The following is a 24,301-nucleotide window of genomic DNA, read 5'->3' on the forward strand; positions in this document are numbered from 1 at the left end:
TCAACTCATGGCAATAAGTGAAACAATAATTAATAATTTTACCAGAAAAAATATTCGATTATTTCTGCGTTAAATTCAGTCACCAAACATTACAGCTTTCTCACCCGTAATCCGTCATATAATGTGGAGATATGGTCCACCAACTTTATCTACTAGAACTAGTCGATGCTACTTTTAAAATAATAAATTGTAACTCGAGATTTAACGATTTTTTTTAATATTTTGTATATCTTATATTTGCGATGTACTAAAAAATTTATTATATGATTTTTATTATTTAAAAGAATAATGTTTAATATTAATAAAATTATGTCTGTCAAAAGCAAGCATTTAAGTCTTTAACGAAGTGGGTCCTACTCCATCTCCCCAACTCCCATGAACATATATCGCATGCAGATGGATGCAGCATTCACTGCTCACACGCAGACGCATAATGGGGAAAACCGCCGCCGCCTCCGCCTCTCGTTTCCCCTCCATAGAAATATGTGACACCTCCGCCTCGAACCGCCACTCCATCGCGGCGGACCTCGACGGAACTCTACTCATCTCCCGCTCCTCATTCCCTTACTTCATGCTGGTCGCCATTGAAGCCGGAAGCTTCCTCAGGGGGCTAATCCTTCTCCTCTCATTTCCACTCATCGTCATAGCCTACCTCTTCATCTCCGAAGCCCTGGCTATAAAAATGATGATCTATATTTCCTTCTCAGGACTCAAAGTGCGTGACATTGAGCTAGTGTCGCGCGCGGTGCTGCCCAAGTTTTATGCCGGTGACGTGAGAGCTGAGAGTTACGAGGTCTTTGACAAGTGTAAGAGGAAGGTGATTATAACGGCGAATCCGACGATAATGGTGGAGCCGTTCGTGAAGGATTTCTTGGGGGGAGATAAGGTGATCGGGACGGAAATTGAGGTGGATCCGAAAACGAGGAGGGCCACGGGGTTCGTGAAGAATCCGGGCGTGCTGGTGGGGAAATGGAAGAAATTGGGGGTACTGAAAGAGTTCGGGGAGGAGACACCAGATGTTGGGATCGGAGATCGGGAATCTGATCATGATTTCATGTCCGTTTGCAAGGTAATTAATCTTCCTTTTTTAAAAAAAAATCTAAACAAATTTGGCCTATTTCCGTGAAAGTGACTTCTTGATGAAATTGATACAATCAGTATGTGCCCAGATTGCTTGATTATGCGGTGAAAATCGTCGTAAATTTAGTTGAACTTGAAATGTGCATTAGTTGAAATTGGGAAAACCATGCTTACTTTCTTTTTATTTGTTAAATAAGTATGAACATAGTTATCATAAGAACTCAAAAGTCAAAACTATGTCAAAGAAAGAAAACTTTCTCCATCCAAAATCACAGATTCTATAGCATAGATTTGTACGACTTGTTTCTTGGTTATAATAGAGATGGGATTTACTATTATTTGTATTTTTACCGAAGGAATACAAATCCGTTTTTATAATCTAGTCAATAAAACTGAAGATAAAGATGAACCATATATTTTTTAGTGAACAAATCTTGACGTAAATGGAATAAAATAATAGTCAATGACCTGATTTATAATTATTATGTGAATACAACTCTGATTTAAGTGATGAGTGGTGTCGGTACAATTCTTAGAAGAGTAGATTTTTAGGAGACGGTTTCATTAATTTTTATCTGTGAGACGGATCAACCCTAATAATAATCACAAGAAAAATAATACTTAGCATAAAAATTAATATTTTTTCATTGATAGAGATCTGTCTCACAAAATATGACCCGTGAAACCGTCTCACACAAATTTTTGCTTTCTTAGAATCCTCGATCTGATGTTAATTTTGTTCGTATAATTCCAACTCTCAAGAGGAGTAAAGGATCGTGAAAATGATGATATTCTTTCTTGCCAAATTTGGGAATCTTTTTCTTAATCAACAGCTTCGGAAACCCTGTCCAAATACTATTATATATCTTGATGTAGCCATTGTAGAAGATAGAAGTGATTGTCAATATTTACAAGTTCATTGTTTGCATCCTTTTCACAGGCATTAAATGTTATCAATGGCAGTAATAATACTAAAGAGCCATGCACTTAATGCCACAACATTTACCATGACTATCTGTCATGAGCCCAACTAGTTGAACAGGACTCGTGTCAAACGTTATTCCAAGACTTTCCGACTAAGCCTGTTTTAAGATTAATTTATGCTATAATTGTTGAAATAAACTGGAGAGCCCTTGTCAGCAATATAGTGGATGGATCATGTGACTAGTACAATCTTTGTATTATACTGTTTAGTTCCATGATACACGCATAATTTTCTTTCATCACAATTTAATTTTAAACCATGTTCGACAGGAGGGATACATGGTGCACCCACGTAAAACAGCTAGGCCATTGCCACTTGATCGCCTGAAAAGCCGACTGATTTTCCACGATGGTCGATTAGTCCAGCGCCCAACACCGCTCAACGCCCTCATCACCTACATTTGGCTGCCATTTGGATTCATACTCTCTATATTTCGTGTGTACTTCAACCTCCCCCTGCCTGAACGAATCGTACGTTTCACATATGAAATGCTTGGTATTCACCTAGTTATTAAGGGCAACCCGCCTCCTGCGCCTTCCCGTGGCACCCCTGGCAACCTTTACGTATGCAACCATCGCACTGCACTAGATCCTATCGTCATTGCCATTGCTCTAGGCCGTAAAGTTTCATGTGTGACATACAGTGTCAGCAAGCTTTCTAGATTCCTCTCACCAATCCCAGCTATTGCCTTGACTCGTGACCGCGAGGCTGATGCTGCTAGGATCAAGGCCTTGCTCCAAAAAGGAGACCTAGTTGTTTGCCCCGAGGGGACCACTTGCAGGGAGCCATATCTACTGAGATTTAGCGCTTTGTTCGCTGAATTGAGCGACAGAATTGTGCCAGTGGCAGTCAATCCTAAGCAAAGCATGTTCCATGGCACAACTGTGAGGGGTGTCAAATTCTGGGATTGTTACTACTACTTCATGAATCCCCGACCGACGTACGAGATCACATTTCTCGAGAGGCTTCCAGAGGAGATGACAGTGAAGGCCGGCGGAAAATCATCGATCGAGGTGGCTAATCACGTGCAGAAAATCTTGGCTGGTTCACTCGGATTTGAAAGCACTCAGTTGACTAGGAAGGACAAGTATATGCTGCTTGGTGGAAATGATGGGAAAGTGGAATCAATGAATTCCAAGAAATGATAAGGACATGACATGCTACCCAAGTTTGTCCATCAATAATTTGGGGGGTTTATTTTCTAAGTGAAGATTAAAGGTCGATATATAAGTATAGTTGGCGTGAAGTATTAGAACCAAATATTATTTTGTCCAAGAATAATTCTGTGTAAAAACTGCTGCATGATCTTGGTCATTTGTTGGATGTTTGTAAAATTACTAGTTTTCTTCTCGTCTTTTATGATAAAATTTTTACTGGGCTGTTTTCGACTAAATTTCACTGCCTGTGGATAATGACCTCAATTCCAAAAGATATTTAAACCTTCACAAATACCCCAAGAGAGCTTGTTAGATGTTATTCATGTAGATAGTGCTCTCACTTACTCATCGCATAATATTTGTCTTGAGTGATGAACCATGATCATTAATCTATACATCACGATGGAATGAGTGACTACGATTTATCTACTCAGTACATTTGTCATGTGTTAAGTGAAAAAGGACACCTCAAAGAGCGAATAATTTTGCTTTTTCAAAATTCCAATGGATTATGCATTACATCTTAAGTTCTTTGTTATCAAAACTTTTGTTGACTTATGTATTATTCCATAATGTAAAGTACTCTTTATGTGTTTGGATTAATGAACTATTTATTCGTGCTCCAAATCTACTGTGCATATTTTGAGAATTTTTAATCTTTTTTAATAATTTCTCGTCCTCCATATTTCCATTACAATTTTTTGTACTCAAACAAAACATGAAGTGTTTATAACGAACTATTGGCCCATGATCACACTAAACAAACATAGTGAGTCACCGTCTCATTGATCATAAGCTGTGAGACGAGTCAACCCTATTCATATTCACAATAAAAGTAATACTCTTAGCATAAAAAGTAATACTTTTTCATAGGTGATCCAAATAAGAGATATGTCTCATAAATAAGACCCGTGAGACCGTCTCATACAAGTTTTTGTCAAACAAGTATCACAAATTCACAATGGACCAAAATACGACCTATCTGGAACGCGATATGTTATAAATTTTTTAAAACAATTTATAACAAATGTGTACAAATTCCTTTTGGTAGAATGGTGGGACGCAAATTCGAAATGGATTGAGTAATAATGTAGGCAGTCGTTTCATTTTAGGACAAATTTCCCTTGTCAAGTCAAGGTGCTAGTGAGATTCGGCAATCCTCTTCCAAACTATAGTCACTCAAATATCGCGATGATAGTACTATTGATAGGAATATAATCAAAGTCCTACGTTAGAATATCAAGAAGAAGATTATAAATTAGTAAAATAAAATAATAGTACTATTGTTAGGAATGTAATCAAAGTCCCACGTTAGAATATCAAGAAGAAGATTATAAATTAGTAAAATAAAATAATAACTTCATTGTTACGAGATCTTTTGGGTAAAGTCTAAAAACAAATCCATGAGAGCTTAGCTCAAATTGGATAATGCTTACCATTGTTAAGATATGCGACTTCCATGCCACAACAAGTGGGATCAAAATCATGGTCTAGATCGAACCATGTGGGTGGTTCTTCATATACTTAAATGAAAGCAGTGAGAGTTCTCGGTAAAAATATTTGATAAGCTATCGAGGTGGATGATGCTCCTGGTATTTCATGTTAAGGATTGAGAGGAGGTCCAGACAATGAGAATAATAGTAGAACTTCGTTTGAGAGGATAATTGTTGGGAATGGAACCAAAGTCCTATATTGGAATATCGAGAGGAAGATCGTGAGATAATAAGATGAAATAATGAGGCCTTTTGGGTAAAATTCAAAATCAAATCAATAAGATATTAAACTCAAAATGGACAATATTACAACATTATGGATATATGATTTCCATGACATAACACGGTAAATCATGAAACATTCGAGCTCGGTGTGCTTCGAACTCACTTTATAGGCCGAAGAAAAAAAAATTACTAAATTTTATGCGAATGCAAAATGCAAGTATTGGAATCTGTTATGCAAAATTCAGCATGGCTCAATTTATAGTTCATTAAAAGTTGGAGATGTCGATAGGCTAAACTTTTCGGACCTTATCACATTTGGTTCGTTTGAGGTATATAATGCATCCCATTGTGGCTTTATACAATTTCTATGTGACAAGTCATTTTATTCATCCAAAAATCATCGAATTATTAGTCAAAGTTTGACACTTTTATAACCAATTTCTTACATTCCTTTGTGTTTTATGTTAATATAAAAGGGTTTGCCATCATTTTTGCCCATTAATGCGCTGATTAAAAAGAAAATTATAATTAAGTTTTCCTTTTAAAAAATCTCTAGGAGGGACATCGACTATTGTCCTAGTTTAGACATTTAAATTATATGCTATGTAATGATGCTTTTAAAGTATAATTTGGGTTAAAAATTTGTGTGAGACGGTCTCACGAGTCGTATTTTGTGAGACGGATCTTTTATTTGAGTCATCCATGAAAAAAGTATTACTTTTTATTGTGAATATCGGTAGGATTGACTATTCTGACAGATAAAAATTCGTGAGACCGTCTCACAATAGACATACTCATAATTTGATTGCTAAAACATTATTTTATAAAATTAAAAAAAAGCCGACCATATTTGTTGATCTTCCAATGCCGACATAACTATTTGTGATGTGAATTAAAGAATTATCGTATAATTTAATAGATGGATAAATCGACACAAGCCACTTCGATTGGGATATTCGTTTTCCTCATACGAAAAATTAGTAATTTATTTCGTTTCACATCTCCTTTAATTTTAAATTTTTAATTACCTGATTTATTTGTTTATTTATTTCATTTTTATCTTATTTATTACATGCAGATTTCTACATCACCAATTAAATTCTTCCATTTCCTTCTTGATGAGGCTATTAAAAAGCATTGACTTCGAACCGTTACGGTTGATGCCCAATTTAAATGGTTGGTGGGAAATTTTAATGTGGCGTGACGAAATTTATAATGTTAGTTGGATCAAATTACTTTATACTTTTTGTTCAACAAAAATTACTTTGGCCTTAAAATCGAAGTATATAATAAATCAATTCAAAATATTATGATATGCAACTTTGAAGCCTATGATAAACCGAGTAGGGTGCAATTATGTATGAGTTGAGCTCGAATATCATACTGTTCGATCTCGACTCGATTAAACTTTTATAGGCTCGAATTCGACTCGAACTCGATCGAGTATTCAATTTTAGAGTTACTTGAGCTCATGCTCGAAAAGCTCGAAAATATTTGTAGTATGATAAAGCTCGAGATCGTGTTGGGGAAAACTGATGTCGCATCTTGAAAAATCGTCTATACCATATCTGACGTTTTTAATCTTTAAGCCAAGTTGATTTTCAACTTCAGCTTTATAACTTTTAAACCAAATAATATCTAAAACTTTAAACAAATCTCAATGATTCATGCATGAGTGTCTTCGAAACTACTTGTTGGGAGAAAATGTAAATAATAATAGAACGCATAATGTTAAATCATTAAAAATTTGATTAAAAACTTAAGCGGAACCGTACCTGAATCTAAAATCTTTATCGCCTTAAGAACAAGTCTTGATCTTCCAGATCTACACGCTCTTTTATTTGAGAAGATCTTCCAGTTTTTCTTCAGAACTATTTTCTATAATGTGGGTAAATAATATAAAACTTGATCACTCGCGATCCGAGGTCAATAAACCATAGATAATAAATACCATTATCTAATGATATTTATGTTTTGGTCCCTCATAAAAACATAAATTATATTTATGTCTCTAAACATTAAATATCCACAACCTATTAGATACATTAAAGCCCAATAACCAAAAATTTAACTGATTACTTAGATTTGAACATAAATTAATACACAACTCACAACACATAATTATCACATATATAAATAAAATTGATTCAACAGTTTGAACTCGACCTCGAGCTTGAAATATAAAATGGAACCATTTTATATTACATAATTCCATCAACACGACTCAATATATAATTATTCAAGTCGCTCGCGAGATACTCGATTATAAACAATTAAAACTAGAACTCGGCTCAAGTAAAGAGTCGAGCTACCTGAGTTCGGTATTATATCATGAAATTTATTAACTTAATTCAAGTATCATTTGAAAATTGATTTCATGACCTATTAATTGGCAAAAACTTGTGTGAGACGGTCTTACGGATCGTATTTTGTGATACGGATCTCTTATTTGGGTCATCCATTAAAAAATATATTAGTTTTTATGCTAAGAGTATTACTTTTTATTGTGAATATCGGTAGGATTCGACCGTCTCACAGATAAAGATTCGACCGTCTCACAATAGACATACTCCTATTTATTTATCCTATGAGATTTTTTTAGAATCATTTTTAAATTTTCAACAATTGCCCACAAATTGGATCTCACCCCATTACTCCAATTAAAATTTGGGTCAAAAAGCTGGACTAAAGCCAACCATGGGTTTTTTTTCATAATAGGCCTGATTTTCATCCAATTTCCAAACTTAGTCTCGGGTTAACCCTGATTTAATTCAGCGTCATTTTCTTCTCCTGGAACTTGTACTTGAATTATTTTCTTAAGATTATATATATATATATATATATATAAGATCACAAAAACTTACGTGAGACGGTCTCACATATCAACTTTGTATATATATATATATATATATATATATATATATATATATATATATAAGATCACAAAAACTTACGTGAGACGGTCTCACATATCAACTTTGTGAGACATATATTCTATTGAAGTGATCCACGAATAAATATTATTTTTATGTCAAAAGTATTACTTTTTTATTGTAAAAATGAGTAAGATTGACCCGTCACATAAATAAAGATCCGTGAGACCGTCTTACAAGAGATTACTCCTATTATATTTGGAAATCTCAAGAATATCTAGAACCCAAATGGTATATATAACAAATCTAATAGTTATTTGGTCTAGGAAAAAAATCTTCTACAATATTCAGTATATCTAATAATTCTTAATTAATAAGTTCCAACTTTTTTTAACATTTGATAATCAATATATATGATAAATTTTTATTGACAGATTCAACCATCATACTAACTTGCATTATATTAGACTTGGTGAAGCATATACTTTCACAAGTACAAGATAAAGTAAAGACATCTATCTATGTTCTACACACTTATTTGAAAAGATATATTTCATTATTGTTACCCAAATAAATATAGAAAAGTTACAAAGAATCAAAACAATGGTAAGAAACCAAATTTGTAACAAAAACTAAAAGTGCCAAAACTATTTTGTGATATAAAGAGAACAATTGGACTCACAAAAAAAGAAGAGAAAATTAAGAGAGAAACCATTCTTTGTTCAACTCATTAATGACTCCATCCACCACCTCTCATCTTGCTCAATTGAATGATTGTACCTTCTAAGCATGTACACCATGTGTATTGAGTAGCTAACACAGTTTAATGCATTCATGGCAAAAAATTAAGCTTCCATGTGACATTGTCCCATTATTGCACCAAATGTCAGAGCGCCAGCCTCACACTGAGTTATGCTAAAAACCTCAGTCATTAATAGGCCACCCTACATTTACAACCACCACCACCACTTCAAACCACCGCCTCAGCCTCTATTCCACGGCCGGCATCTGCCTCATAACTACCGTATCCACCACATTTACCGGCACAAGTTTCACCTTCTACTCTATATTTCCTAATACTTGCAACCAATGGACCCAAGTCTCTTTGATGAACATTGACTTTAAGCCCATGTTTCATGAACAACGTCAATGACATCTTCTGTTCCACCTTATGGCCGGAAAACACTGTGAATCGGTGGCGGAGCAGGGCAGCAGCTGCTATTGATTTCATTTGCAAATACGCAAGATCCTTGCCTAGACATATCCGTGGCCCGGCATTGAATGCCACAAACTTGTAAGAATCATGCATCACAAACTTGGTTCCATCAGAAGACAACCATCTTTCTGGCTTAAACTCCAGACAATCCTCACCCCAAGTAGACTTCATTCTCCCAGCAGAATATATAGAATAAGTGATCGATGATCCAGCCGGAACAAATGTGCCATCAGGCAAGACGTCATCAGCCACAACATGCTTAGAATCTTCCGGCACCGAAGGGTACAGCCTGAGAGTTTCTGATAATGCAGCTTTCAAGTACACGAAACGATCAACTTCTTCAAATGTCAGTGGTTCATCCACCCACGAGTTCATATTATCGCCACGCGAATCAATCATAACCGAGCATATCTCGAGTAGAATTTTTCTTTCCACTCTTGGGTTCTGCGTGAGAAGCCAGAAAAACCAACACAGCGCCACCGATGACGTGTCCCGTCCAGCTAGGATGAAGTTGAGTGCCACGTGTTGCAAGAATTTGTCCGAGTATGATTCCTTTTTCTTCATGAATCTTGATAACAGGTCATCATGTTGGCTAGAATCCTTCTGCTGATTTGTCAGTTCAAGCTTGCGTGCATTGATGACTCCGGTCAAATACTCGTCCAATTCGCCCAGGCTTTTGCTCAAGCTGACTTCCAGTCCAAGCCGAAGCCATTTCTTCAACCTCCATACGACTTCTGGGAAGATGAACCTCTGCAGAGAAGCCTCGGTAGCTCGGTCAAAAGCCGATGCGAAGATGTTATTAGGTAGCCCTGGAGCCAGAGTTTTCGGGTCCTTCCCGAAAGCCAAACCGCATATGTTGTCAAAAGTGAGCCGAAGCAACAGGTCTTGCAAGTCCACCGGCTCGGCTGCAAGATGAGCCTCCTTCAAAATTGGACAGAAACGATTGTCGATGGCTCGATTGACCCATCTGGCCATGGCTTGGCGCAGGGTCCTTGTGGTGAATTCGAGAGCTGCAGTCTTTCTTTGGAAAAGCCAAGTGTCAGCATCAGAATTGAAGATGCCATGGCCAAGAAAATCATGAAAAACTGCTTGCCAGGTTGGACCCTTGGGATAATTATCGAACCGAGTTTTCAAAATGTGCTCTAAATTCTTGGGATCACAGGTGACCGTCACAAGGCCTTGTTTCCTAGCAAGAATAGGTATAGGGCATATACATGTCTGATATGTGCCACCGCATGCTCGGAGATTGTCGGCGATCCACTCGTGCATCCGCTCGGCGTTCTCTATTAAACCCGGGAGGCTGCCCAATAGGGGCCACACACGAGGACCCTTGAGTGATTTGCAGATAAAGGTGAACCACATCAGGTAGCAAGTGACACCAGAAAATAACAGGACTGCAAAGGATAAATCCATGTTTGCAGTAGTTTTCGCTATAGAATCTCCAAACTACAACAAGGCTTTCACCTTGACCACAATATAAAACGCACAACAATAAAAATGACTCCACCAAGAACTGCATTAATGGTGGAGCAATTGGTATGACAAAAAAACAGTGAACTTTCAAAAATGACCTACATATGAGGAAACGAGTTACAAGAAAAACCAGAAAGACTTGTGGAGGAGGAAGAGGTAAAAAAACTCGAGTTTATACTTGTGTTTGGGATGAAGAAAGATAAGCAGAAAAGGGAATTTATAGAGGAGAAGACAATGAAAGGTAATAAGTTAAGGCCAGTCAGTGTCTTGAATTACTCCACCCCCTACTTTGTGCAACTTAAACAATCAGATGGCACCACCATAAATGCATTGCAGAAGCAGTTGAAGATTTTTAAGGAAGAAGTGTTAAAAACAACCAAATGAGGAAACAACCCTGTTAAAAAACCAGCAAATAAAAAATAAATAAAATAAAGAAACTCGCAGTGGTTTTTCATCAAAGCAAACCACTTCCTCTCCCTCTCTCTCCAACTAATTTCTGCAAAAAAGGAGCTGGTGGCATTAAATTCGAGCATTCAATTAATGGAAATAAATGAGATTGGTTGAGAAACTACATAGGAAAAAAAAAAAGAATTTCGGTATACATAGACAAAATGCAGAAAATAAGGAAAACTGTAATGATTTGGTTATATACAACACTTTTCTTTTCTTTTCTTTTTTCACTCCGTGAACTTGATTTATACATAATTTTAGAGAATCATAAATGAAACATGGGTTGTGGCTAGTTACAGTTGGGTGAACAACTCAACAACAATTTATAATAAGCAGCTTAAATTGCGTGACCAAAATTTTATCTTTCTTCCATTGGAATTTACTCACAAAACCCAGTAAATTTTCTATGTTAATCTCGGTTTCACAACCTAGAGTTGACCGACCCTCTTCAATGCTAATGGTGCAGAAGACGGAAGTCAACCGTTCTGCCATGTTTTTCCTGCCAAGAAAAGGTCGACCTTGTCAGTTCTTTTTTCGAAAACACAAATCTTTACCTGCTGTTGGACTTTGAGCCTTTTGGCATGCCAATCTGTGGGCAATCAAGATATGGTAATTCAGAGGAATCAAACACACAGGACCTCAAATTCCATAACAGGCTAAGAAACTTAAAAGCATAAAATATTTGCATTTGAAAAGGTAATGACGTCATTATCGACAATGTACCGGACACTAGTCACACATTCAATCATACGACACGTGAAAACTTCATCTGAGAACCCACCAAGTGTAAAAAACAAGATTTCGATATAATATTTCCCCCTCTGGTCACTGACAATCAACAGAGATACATTTGACAAATTTTCACATTCATCAACTGAATATAGATAAGAGTTTGAATCAGTATCCATTAAAGAGGGCATCAGAGTCTTGACAAGAGAGTACATCGTTTGCAAGCAATCGCTAAGTTTAAGGAAATGGATACAGTCTTAGGTGGTTTAAAGATTGAAAAGACACCGCCATATGATTTTTTTTGCACGACCATCGACCAGGATATGCATGTTATCCACTCATTTTGAAACAAACCAAGCCAGTATATAATTTTATTTAGGAATACTTCTAAAGGCAAGGACACGTATTTATCCGAGTTATGCAGATATTGACAGTTCTTGTTGGGCTTTGTGGCAACGCCCAAAACTTGACTCGTGGAATTTTTTCAGACGTAGGTTTAACTACAACGATAAACTAAACCACAATCAATAGCATACCCAAACGATTGATTTCCAGTTAAACCGTGAAATTTTGGTCTATTTTACAGCAACCAAAACACGGGCTTTGAGTGAAAAAAAATCTGAGATAGTGTAAGACGATCAGTCTTACGTGCTAGAAATGGTAATACTAGCATGAACGGACATATCTAGCCATATGGGTTAGATTAGTATATCATCATATTCTCGTCTGCATTTATCCATCGGTTAGCTCCAAAAAGTCAGCTTGCTAGCGTCGAAGCTGGCTGATTGAAGAGAAGACAAGGGGAAATGCAATCAAATTGAATTAGAAAGGTGACCAAGCAATGCATGTACCCACCTCGGGTAGCATCCAAAAAGTTGGCTGACTAGCGCCAGAACTAGTTGATTGAAGAGAAGACAAGGGGAAATGCAATCAAATTGAATTAAAAAGGCTATCAAGCAATGAGAACATTATCAAAATTTGTTTACCAATTTGGATATTAACCAGGGTAACATCTGGGAAGATTAAGCCTCGTAATTAAAGCTAATAAATATTAAGAAAATATATTTAAAAATATACTGATATTTTTAAATTGATCAAAGACCATATTTAGTATTTTATTTCACACATATTGTTGCGTGGAATTAATTTTCGACAATAAAATCCAAAACTATTTCCGTAAACACCCATATTATCATAAAACAGAATAATCTGAGTATAAAGAACATCACGGCAGTCGCTCCATCACCATAAAACACACGTAGAATGTTCCAAGGCCTCAGGGACACAAGTCGAATTTACATTACAATAAGAATGTCCTTCTTCGCCTTCCAACGCTACCAAGACGGCAAACCTTATGGGTGTTGACGTTGGAGAGTCGAACCATTTGCAAATCTCGATTCTACTGAGATACGAACTGCAAATTCAGACTATTTCTTTAGCCAAGTGTTCAAAAAGACAGGTCACAGTTGGTCAGAACACACTGACTTCATAGTTTTTAGAAGGAAACTTCGACAATAAATTGCTATCCTTCGAGCATTTAAGTTTTATCAGAGGTACTTACTCTGATGTATGAACCAGGCTGGCCACCCAAAGCAACAGCTTTAAGTCGAGAAACTGGACCAAGTATCCAGCCTGTGCCCTGTACATAAGAAATATGAGATACGAGAGAAGATAAGATAGTCTGTCGGCAGGCATGCTGTACATGTGTTCACAGCCTCGAAGTTTGTAGTTTCCAGTCGATGGATCTGGAACACCATTTTTTGAAATAATAATAATAATCTGATATAAATTTAAATCAGGCAGAGCTAAATATTAAGGTCTGTCGCAGAACTATTAATCATACTTTAGAGAGGAAATAATCGCAAAGCAGGAAAGTTGAGTCATTTTGAATCCTAAAAATTTCAGGTAACATGGTACTGATTTAATAATGATATAAACATTGTTCATAAAATGCTAACAAAACATGCAAGGAACAGCACGTGAAAACAATTGACATCAGTTAAGTACCTCATCATCAATAACCAACTGTGGCTTCAGTCGCCAAGCTTGTTGCCTATCCCGCTGCCACCGATGACCAAGAATCACAAGTCCCATAACAGCTGCAGCTACAAAAATAGACCAAAATGGAGTTGTGTTTTTTGCATGGTCACATAAAGAAGCAGCATGCCTTTTCCACCAAGCTTCGCACGGAAGATCGGGCAATTCATCATTATCATCAACTTCTTTGCCATGCTGCTGTGCATTTGATAGGCTTGCCTTCTCAGCATCGTCCAGAGACTCAGATGGTTCAGTAATTCCTGAGCATTCTTCATTGCTGAGCGAAGTTGCTTCGCTGTCATGCAAATCAAACTTCACACTACTTTGCACGCTCTGCTCTTTTCCTAACAAATTGGAGGAAGCATCATCGGCAAAGTTAAAGAACATCTCATCACCCTTTTCATCAACATTTGAACTTCTAGGAAATTCATCAGGAATCAATCCCTCATCAATCAAATCTTCTTCATGCTTTGAATCCGGTGTACCCTCTTGATTAACCGCCACTTCAGTAACATCATCAAAATCCCCCTTTCCACTATATTCTACCTTGTGCTGAGATTTTTCTTGCAAGTTCTCATTCTGACTACGTGGAAATACAAAATGGCCTGACATAAACATTGGATTTGAAGTTTCAGCAGCGTCATCCCCAACTAAAATGCTTTGACTATCATCCAGAGGGCTTTGTTTGGGACCAGGAGCAGCAGCATACTCAGAGTTCGTGAGAGCTAAAACCTCCCATTCATTTCCCTTGGGCATGGTTTCGTCCTCCTTATCAGCCATCTATAGGAATCTCTCAGTCATGAACATATATACAATATACAGACAAGATAAGGCCACAAATGTGCAATATCTCAAACCTATTAAGCTCGTGAGAAAAGAAAAGGTTGGCCATGTAAAGCACTACATAGAAATTATAAGCAACAGCTGACTTTGAGCACACATTATGGAAGGAAATAACTTCAAGCATAAAATATGTGAAGTCGACATATGTCCCTTAATTTCTACTCGGGGAATGTTTCGAAGAAAGTTTTTTTCATTGATATGCTAGATTTATGACAATCAAATTTGTGTTTTCACACAAGTACAAGAGCCAATGCAAGGATATAGGCTGCTTCAACACAAAACTCACAATCTACATGGTACACGCATGCAATTCCGCTTTATCCCATTAGAGACAAATGTAACCAAATTAATAACACAACATCAAATTAAAATTCACAAAAAAAATCAAAGAATATATCAAACTAGCTTATGTTTTCTCTTACAATGTGTTATGATTGGAGTTCTCTACTAATCATTTAATACTTAATGCTTGAAAATCTTAAATATCAAGACATAATAGTAAAAATATCAGCCACAAACAGGCCCCCTAATCCATCACCATCATTTACATGTCAAATCATCCAAACAAAACTACTATTATATTTTTTAAGATTCAGCACATTTTTCTATTCTATCTACAGAAGTGATATTTAAAAATATGAGAGCGTTGGTAACAATTACGCATAAAATTCATACAGTAATATTGTAATTCAACATCTTCAATGAGCTTAATGGTTAAAGTCTTCTCTTTACTCGAATTCCTTTATGAGATGAGAACAAAAATTGTCTTCATTATTCTCCTCTTTACTTCGATTCAGATCATCCATTATAACACGAGGAATTAAAGAAAATGCCTTCCTTATTCACTTCCTTTCTTGGTGTTCAATGTATTTGTAAGGGAAAAAACATATATTTTGGAAACCATATTCACCAAAAAACATATATTTTGGAAATCATATTCATCTAAAAAAATCCACGAAATTCATTCTTCCAAAAACTCTGCACTGTGCACAGAACAATGAACAGCTCATCGAAAAAAAAAAAAAAAAAAAAAAATCAGAATCATATAATTTTAAACAAGCGGCTAGAAAAATAAAAATCCAAGCATAAAAGCGAATAACCACCATAAATCCTATGTATCGGTAGAGACAACACCTTCGTTTAGATGTATAAATAAGATTCAGTAAACTAGCAGCAAACACAAAACTTGATCATATAAACAATTTTAAAAAATAAAGCAAATTTTTTTATCAACGGTGACTATTCATAAAATCACAAAATCAAGCAACTTAAGAAAAAAACATATGAAATCGCGACAACTCAAATAGGTGAAAAATTGCTGGTGACTAAGTTCAGATCTACGTGTTTATCTGAATCAAGATAGTAATAAACAAAAAAAAACAAAAAAAATTGAATCAACTCCAGCCGATCAATTTGGGGAAAAAATAAAAAATTATGTAGCATCTTCTACTCTTTGATTACTCACAAAATTAATTCCGAAGAAACTTCCAAGCTAAGGGGCAGAGGTGATGTCTATGACTCAGAAATGAGGAGAAGAAACGAGAAACCGAAATTTATACGGCCTTTTTTCCGGCGAGATAACCGGCATTGCCGGTAGCACATCTTATAGTGTTTTTTAAAACAAATAAAAATAAAATATTATTGTATTGGAAAATTACATTTTCAATTGCAAGTTTGATTTTATTTTTCTACCTTGTCAAATTTTAATATTATAATTTTTTTTCAATTTTTCTATAAATTTATTTTTATTTTTTATCAGAAGTGCTAATAATAACGTTATCTTATAAAAAAAACATTTACGCCATATCTGAAAAAAAAAACTAAAATTATATATATATAAAAATATCAAGTTATGATTGAAATATAAAAACGTTAAAGGTGTTGTGAAAAAATAAAAATTTATGGTAAAAAGTAAAAATCTCAAACACTCAAAATTTACCAAACTACACACTTTATAATATTTTTCTCTCTACTCAATTGTGATTTTCTTCACAAATGAGAGATCTATTTATAGGAAATCTTTACACATAATCCAAAAATAAAATACATCATTACCTACATCATCACACACTAATTTTCAATATTCAACACCTATTTTTCAACATTCAACATTCACATTTTCAACACAAATATTTTTCACATTTTAAATAATATTTCAACACTCCCCCTTGTGATGATGATCATGATACGATGATGTCTTCATTACGTGTTTTGTACTGCCTCGTTAAAAACCTTACTTGGAAAAACCCATTGAGATAAAAACCATAGTAAGGGAAAAAGAGTGCAGTCACGTAAACTCCCCTGATGTTGACATGAACAATTCTTCACAAATTTCGTAGATTGCGCATCCCAATATTATATATGTGCTTTCTGAATATTGACGTAGGAAGTGCCTTTGTGAAGAGATCTGATGAGTTTTCACTTGATTGAATGTGACGAACATCAATACATTTATTCTTCTCAAGCTCCTTGGTGAATGCGAAGAACTTAGGAGGAATATGTTTAGTTTTGTCGCTTTTTATGTATCCTTCTTTCATTTGAGCAACACATGCAGCATTATCTTCATATAGTATCACAGGTTTCTCATCGAATGATAATCCGCATGAGATTTGGATATGTTGGGTCATTGATTTTAACCACACACATTCACGACTTGCTTCATGTAGTGCAATAATCTCAGCATGATTTGATGAAGTAGTTACGAGCGTTTGTTTCTGTGAACGCCAAGAAATTGCAGTGCCTCCACGAGTAAATACATATCCAGTTTGGGAACGTGCCTTGTGTGGATCAGATAAGTATCCAGCATCAGCATAACCAATCATACTTGAATTATCATCTTTTGAATACAAAAGTCCCAAGTCTGTCGTTCCTCGTAGATAACGGAATATATGTTTAATTCCGTTCCAGTGTCTCTTTGTTGGATATGTGCTAAATCTTGCCAACAGATTTACGGCAAAAGATATATCAGGCCTTGTACAATTTGTAAGGTACATAAGGGCACCGATGGCACTTAGATATGGTACTTCTGGACCAAGAATATCTTCATCATCTTCACATGGACGGAATGGATCCTTTTCTATGTTTAATGATCTAACAACCATTGGAGTACTTAAAGGATTTGCTTTATCCATATTAAAACGTTTAAGGATCATTTCTGTATAATTTGTCTGGTGAACAAACATTCCACATTCTTTTTGTTCAATTTGTAAACCCAGACAATACTTGGTTTTTCCAAGATCCTTCATTTCAAATTCTTCCTTCAAGTATGACACAACTTCTTGAATTTCCTTATTCGTTCCAATGATGTTTAAATCATCAACATATACAGCAATAATTACACATTCGGATGTTGTTTTCTTAATGAAAACACAAGGGCATATTGAATTATTTACATATCCCTTTTTCATCAAGTGATCACTTAGTCGATTATACCACATTCGACTTGATTGCTTTAACCCATATAATGATCTTTGTAATTTCACAGAATAACATTCCCTGGGTTTTGAACTTTGTGCTTCAGGCATCTTAAATCCTTCAGGGATTTTCATATATATATTACTATCAAGTGATCCATATAAGTAAGCTGTAACAACATCCATAAGACGCATTTCTAAATTTTCAGATACCGCCAAGCTAATCAAATACCGAAACGTAATTGCATCCATCACGGGAGAATACGTTTCTTCATAATCAATTCCAGGCCTTTGAGAAAAACCTTGTGCAACAAGTCGAGCTTTATATCTTACTATTTCATTTTTCTCATTTCGCTTTCGAATAAAAACCCATTTGTATCCAACAGGTTTTACACCTTCAGGTGTAAGGACTATAGGTCCAAAAACATTACGTTTATTTAGCGAATCCAATTCAACCTGGATAGCATCTTTCCATTTTACCCAATCCTGTCGATTTTTACATTCACCAAAAGATTTTGGTTCATGATCTTCATTATCATTTATGATGTCGATTGTCACATTATAAGAAAATATATCATCAATTTCTTCTATATCTTTTCGGTTCCATATTTTTCCAGTATTAATGTAATTGATAGATATTTCACGATTCTCGTCAGTTTGTGGTTCTGACAGAACATTTTCATCATCATGTGTTTCTTCAGGAACATCATTATCTATTTTGTGATCATCATGTGTTTCTTCAGGAACATCATTATCTATTTTGTGATCATCGTGTTTCTCTATGAATTTTCTTTTTCGAGGATTTTTATCATTGGAACCGACTGGCCTTCCACGCTTCAGGCGTTTAATGACATCATGATTACTTTCAATTTGTTTCTTTGGAATTTCAATTCGAGCAGGGGCATTTGCAGCATGTATATATGATTTAGTTACCCCTTTTGTGTCTGCAAATGCATCTGGTATTTGATTTGCTATTCTTTGCAAGTGTACAATTTGTTGTACATCATTTTCACATTGTTTTGTTCTTGGATCCATATGTAACAATGATGATACATACCACGTAATTTCCTTTTCGGTATGTTTCTGTTCTCCCCCTAACATTGGGAAGATTTCCTCATTAAAATGACAATCAGCAAAACGTGCTGTGAACACGTCGCCTGTCTGAGGTTCAAGATATCGAATGATTGATGGACTATCATAACCGATATAAATTCCAACCTTTCTCTGAGGTCCCATTTTCTTTCGTTGTGGTGGTGCAATAGGCACATACACCATACATCCAAAAATTCTCAGATGAGAAATGTCTGGTTCTTTACCAAATGCAAGCTGCAATGGGGAGTATTTATGATATGCACTTGGTCTGATACGAATTAATGCAGCATCATGTAAAATTGCATGTCCCCATATAGAAATAATGAGTTTTGTTTTCATAATCATTGGTCTAGCAATCATTTGCAGACGTTTAATCAATGATTCAGCCAATCCATTCTGTGTATGTACATGAGCAACAGGATGCTCAACAATGATTCTCATAGACATACAATAATCATTGAAAGTCTGGGAAGTAAATTCACCAGCATTATCAAGTCTAATTTTCTTGATTGTATAATCGGGAAATTGATTCCTCAATTTTATTATTTGAGCAAGTAATCTTGCAAATGCAACATTTCGAGTTGACAATAAACATACATGTGACCATCTGCTGGAGGCATCAATTAATACCATAAAGTATCTGAATGGTCCACATGGTGGATGGATTGGTCCACAAATATCACCCTGAATATGTTCAAGAAACATTGGTGATTCAGTTTGGATTTTGGTTGGTGATGGTCTTATAATAAGTTTTCCGAGAGAACATGCTTTACATTGAAACTTATTATTCTGAAAGATCTTCTGGTCTTTCAATGGATGACCATGTGTATTTTCTATAATTCTCCGCATCATTGTTGAACCAGGATGTCCTAATCGATCATGCCAATTGATCAGTATTGAAGAATTATCAACTACCATGTTTGATTCAATTGGACTTATATATGTATAATGCAATCCAGTAGGTAGCATTGGTAGTTTTTCAACTACATATTTCTTTCCTGATTTATATGTGGTAAGACACATATATTTCTCATTCCCTTCATTCATTGTTTGAGTATCATACCCATGGGAATATATATCATTAAAACTCAACAAATTTCTTTTCGATTGTGGTGAATATAAAGCATCATTGATAAAAAATTTTGTACCATTAGGTAACAAAAATTGTGCTTTACCACAACCTTTAATCAAGTCTACATGACCTGATATTGTATTCACCATTGTTTTTGTTGGTTTTAGTTCCAAGAAATATCTTTTATCTCGGAGGATAGTGTGTGTTGTACCACTATCAGGTATGCAAACTTCATCTTTGTTCATAGTATTTTCCATATTTGAACTTCAAAAAAATATGCAATGAAATAAAATTACTGACAATACATTTATAAAAATACAATACAATACATATGCCAAAATATAACACACGATAAAATATTATCATACAATTACATGAAAAATAAAATGTTTTACATATTTATTCCACCCGCAAATTGATCATTGTCTGAGAAATCAATCAGAAAATCTCCAGCATCAAAATGAGTTGAATTACTCAAAGGTTCACTGTTTTCAGCGAAGTTGGTCTCCTTTTCTTTCCCCTTTATTGATTCTTTATAAAGTTTGCAAAGGTGCTCAAGGGCTCGACAAATACGGGACCAATGTCCTGGAGTACCACATCTGAAACAAGAACTTTCAAATCTTTTTGAGTGATTTTCATTTACACTCATGTTCTCTTGATGCCTTTTCGGTGGATGATTTGGGACGTTCCTTTGAGATGAGTTATTGAAGTAACTATCTCGATTATTTTCAAAACCACGGCCGCGTCCACGACCACGACTATTTCCACGTCCCCGACCACGTCCACGACCACGACCACGACCTCGATTTCGTCCTCGACCAAAATCTTGTCTATAACTTTGATTTTGGTTGTCAGATTTAAATTCATTTTTGCTTACGACATTTGCTTCAGGAAATGCCGTTGAACCAGTAGGTCGTGCCTGATGATTTCTCATTAATAGCTCGTTATTCTTTTCCGCCACAAGGAGACAGGCAATAAGTTCAGAATATCTCAAAAATCCACGCACTCTATATTGTTGTTGTAGAGTTATATTCGATGCGTGAAAAGTGGAAAATGTTTTCTCAAGCTTTTCCAATTCTGTAATCTCGTGCCCACAAAATTTCAACTGCGAGATTATTCTATACATCGCCGAGTTGTAATCGCTGACTTTTTTAAAGTCTTGGAATCTTAATGTATTCCATTCATCCCTAGCGATCGGAAGTATAACTTCCCTTATATGTTCGAATCTTTCTTTTAATCCCTTCCATAAAGCCATGGGATCTTTTTCAGTCATATATTCACATTTTAATCCATCGTCGAGATGTCGACGCAAAAATATCATGGCTCTTGCCTTTTCTTATGATGTGCATATGCCATTTTCTTTTATGGTCTCATTTAGACCTAATGACTCAAGATGCATTTCTACATCGAGAGTCCATGGCATATAATTTTTCCGAGTAATGTCAAGAGCGATGAATTCGAGCTTTGTCAAGTTTGCCATGGTGGTACTAAAAATCACGATGCATTTTATTAGTTAATGAATATTGCAATACAAAGTAATGGATAAACAACAAGTACAAGTATTCGTAAAAATAAAGAAAACACACGAGGAGGATATTCTCCGATAAATACAAGACTCGTGAGTATGATAACTAAAATAATTAAAAATAACCTTGCGAAAGCCATCTTCTTTTTTCTCCGAAAATTTGATGAAGAATAATTTTTAGAGAAGAAGAGAAAGTTGGGGTGATTGAATGAGTTTGAGAGATCATATTTATAGGGCAAAAACTAGCCGTTTTGTTACCGTTTATAACCGTTGGTGAATAAAAGAATAAATGTATGTATTTGTATAATTTTATGGTAATAATATGGTATATATAATATTAGACATGTTTAAATAATTATATATATCATATCATAATATTATAACGACTGTCATAATTTATTTTGTTTAAAAACCTTATAGGCTTTTATACTTGTTGTATCCCTTGCCGGGAGTGTGGGATGTCGTCTTAACATCCTCCCAGGATTTATAACAAGTTTATGAAAAATTTATTTTTATTATTTCTAATAATAACATTATATTGTATATTAAATAATTACACAATAAACAAATAACAGTAAAATAAATATAATTACTTTTGTTACCTTTTTCTTCTGTTTGGAGCTTGGAAAAATATGTAGGACTTTTAGAGCTTCGTGCTGATAACGTGTTGTGAAAAAGTAAAAATTTATGGTAAAAAGTAAAAATCTCAAACACTCAAAATTTACCAAACTACACACTTTATAATATTTTTCTCTCTACTCAATTGTGATTTTCTTCACAAATGAGAGATCTATTTATAGGAAATCTTTACACATAATCCAAAAATAAAATACATCATTACCTACATCATCACACACTAATTTTCAATATTCAACACCTATTTTTCAACATTCAACATTCACATTTTCAACACAAATATTTTTCACATTTTAAATAATATTTCAACAAAAAGAACAAAGATTAATATTATAAGCAAGGTTCTAAAAAGCGTGGAGCGTCTCGAAGCGCGGATGTGGAGCTCCAAGCATTTCAAATTTAAGTGAGATTAGCACATGCTTAAGCGTGAAAAAACATTTTTTATCTTTAGTGTAATTGTAATTATCTCAAACTAATAAATAAATAAAATAATACATAAATATGATAAATTTAAGTTTGATACATTAATTCTCATATTTATAAATGCATGAAAATCTCAAAATTATAATCTTCATTTGTTTTTGCAATTAGACCATATTAAAAAATGTTAAATATTTGTCACGTCATTATCAGACATGTTTAATCATAATTAAAATTAAAAAATAAACATCTAAATTATAAACCAAATTTATTATTTTAAAATAAAAATATATATCTTCAAAATAAAAAATTTAAAAATAAATAGATATGATTAATTGTGCTTAAGAACACTTAATTAAACGTCTTAATTAGGTGTTAACTAGAATGACATTTGACTCGATGGAAATTTCATAAATTGTCAAAATAATCTGAACAATTTTTTAATTTATATTACAAATAAAACTTTCAAAAAAATCAGATATTGTATAAGCACACAATATGTGCGCCAAATCATTAGTTTAAATATATCAGGGACAGTTGAACGTACAGACACACCACATATATTTTTCTTGTTAATCTTAGCTTAACTTTAAATATTTATCCTTGTTGATTTTTTTTCTCCTAAATTATTCTTATAGATTTTAAGATAGCTTCTTGGTTTCCCTTTATTGTTGTTAATTAATTAATTAATATTAACACTAATAATTAATAACATTTTAAGTTTATGTTACATTTTCATGGCTTTTTTAATCCTAAATCATTCTTATTGATTTTAAGATAGTTTCTCGGATTATCTTTTTTGTCTTGTTAATTAATTAATATTAATAACTAATACATTTTTGAGTTTTATTGTTTAAAGCACACGGAAGTCAATGAAATGGCAAAAACTTGTGTGAGACGGTCTCACGGGTCATATTTGTGAGACGGATCTCTTATTTGGGTCATCAATGAAAACGTATTACTTTTTATGCTAAGAGTATTACTTTTTATTGTGAATATGGGTAGGGTTGACCCGTCTCACGAATTAAGATCCGTGAGACGGTCTCACATGAGACTCACTCCAATGAAATATAAGCAAATAATCTACCTAAAATAAGATAAATAAATAAACACAAATTAATTATTCATGAAGTTAGGCTACAATTCAACAAAGCCCATAAAACTAAGAAAATTCTAAGAAAAAAGGCATAACATCTACAATTCAAGGGATATTTTTTTTTTTTGAGTTGGTAAAGCTCCGAAGATAATATGGCCCAAAATTATAGATTAAATATAAAGATTCAGTGTATTTTAAAAAACTTAATTTAGAAAAATAAAAATAGGAACTGAGATTCTTTGTTTGAAAAAATTGACATTTCTGCGATGTTTAATATTTGGCTTTAATATGGTTCGGAACCGATATATTAATTGATATATCAAAGATCTACCTTTGAAACAAAAGCCGACCTTAGCTCAGTTGGTAGAGCGGAGGACTGTAGTATGCTGCTGAAATCCTTAGGTCGCTGGTTCGAATCCGGCAGGTCGGATTTATTTTTGAATATTTTAACTTTAAATTAAAATTTAAAGATAATGTATGGAAATA

General features: G+C 34.5%; 3 protein-coding genes and 1 non-coding gene across 5 annotated transcripts; 2 read left to right on the forward strand and 2 right to left on the reverse strand.

The window, feature by feature from the left end:
* The first annotated feature begins 400 nt into the window (after positions 1-400).
* Positions 401-3,449, forward strand: LOC140811718 (probable glycerol-3-phosphate acyltransferase 8). The gene is made up of 2 exons (XM_073169773.1): positions 401-1,069; positions 2,335-3,449. Exons 1-2 carry the CDS (start codon positions 401-403, stop codon positions 3,208-3,210), a joined length of 1,545 nt encoding a protein of 514 aa, XP_073025874.1. The 3' UTR covers positions 3,211-3,449.
* A 4,898-nt stretch (positions 3,450-8,347) lies between these two features.
* LOC140811450 (cytochrome P450 86A8-like) lies at positions 8,348-12,022 on the reverse strand. The gene has a single exon (XM_073169338.1). It carries the CDS (start codon positions 10,440-10,442, stop codon positions 8,784-8,786), a length of 1,659 nt encoding a protein of 552 aa, XP_073025439.1. The 5' UTR covers positions 10,443-12,022; the 3' UTR covers positions 8,348-8,783.
* An 815-nt stretch (positions 12,023-12,837) lies between these two features.
* LOC140812436 (ATG8-interacting protein 2-like) lies at positions 12,838-16,131 on the reverse strand. Of its 2 annotated transcripts, XM_073170698.1 has the most exons (5): positions 16,027-16,131; positions 14,042-14,498; positions 13,689-13,987; positions 13,243-13,320; positions 12,838-13,095 (listed from the first exon to the last, which is right to left on the reverse strand). In XM_073170698.1, the coding sequence occupies exons 2-5, from the start codon at positions 14,496-14,498 to the stop codon at positions 13,081-13,083; spliced, it is 849 nt and encodes a 282-aa protein (XP_073026799.1). In that variant the 5' UTR covers positions 16,027-16,131; the 3' UTR covers positions 12,838-13,080. The 2 variants fall into 2 exon arrangements, with proteins under 2 accessions (XP_073026799.1, XP_073026798.1); XM_073170697.1 differs by having other exon boundaries at positions 13,689-14,498.
* Positions 16,132-24,160: 8,029 nt separating this feature from the next.
* Positions 24,161-24,245, forward strand: TRNAY-GUA (transfer RNA tyrosine (anticodon GUA)). The gene is given in 2 exon segments: positions 24,161-24,197; positions 24,210-24,245. It is a non-coding gene; the product is annotated as a tRNA-Tyr (tRNA).
* Positions 24,246-24,301: the final 56 nt, after the last annotated feature.

This window comes from Primulina eburnea, chromosome 14 (genome assembly GCF_022965805.1).
Source record: "Primulina eburnea isolate SZY01 chromosome 14, ASM2296580v1, whole genome shotgun sequence".
Lineage (NCBI taxonomy): Eukaryota > Viridiplantae > Streptophyta > Magnoliopsida > Lamiales > Gesneriaceae > Primulina > Primulina eburnea.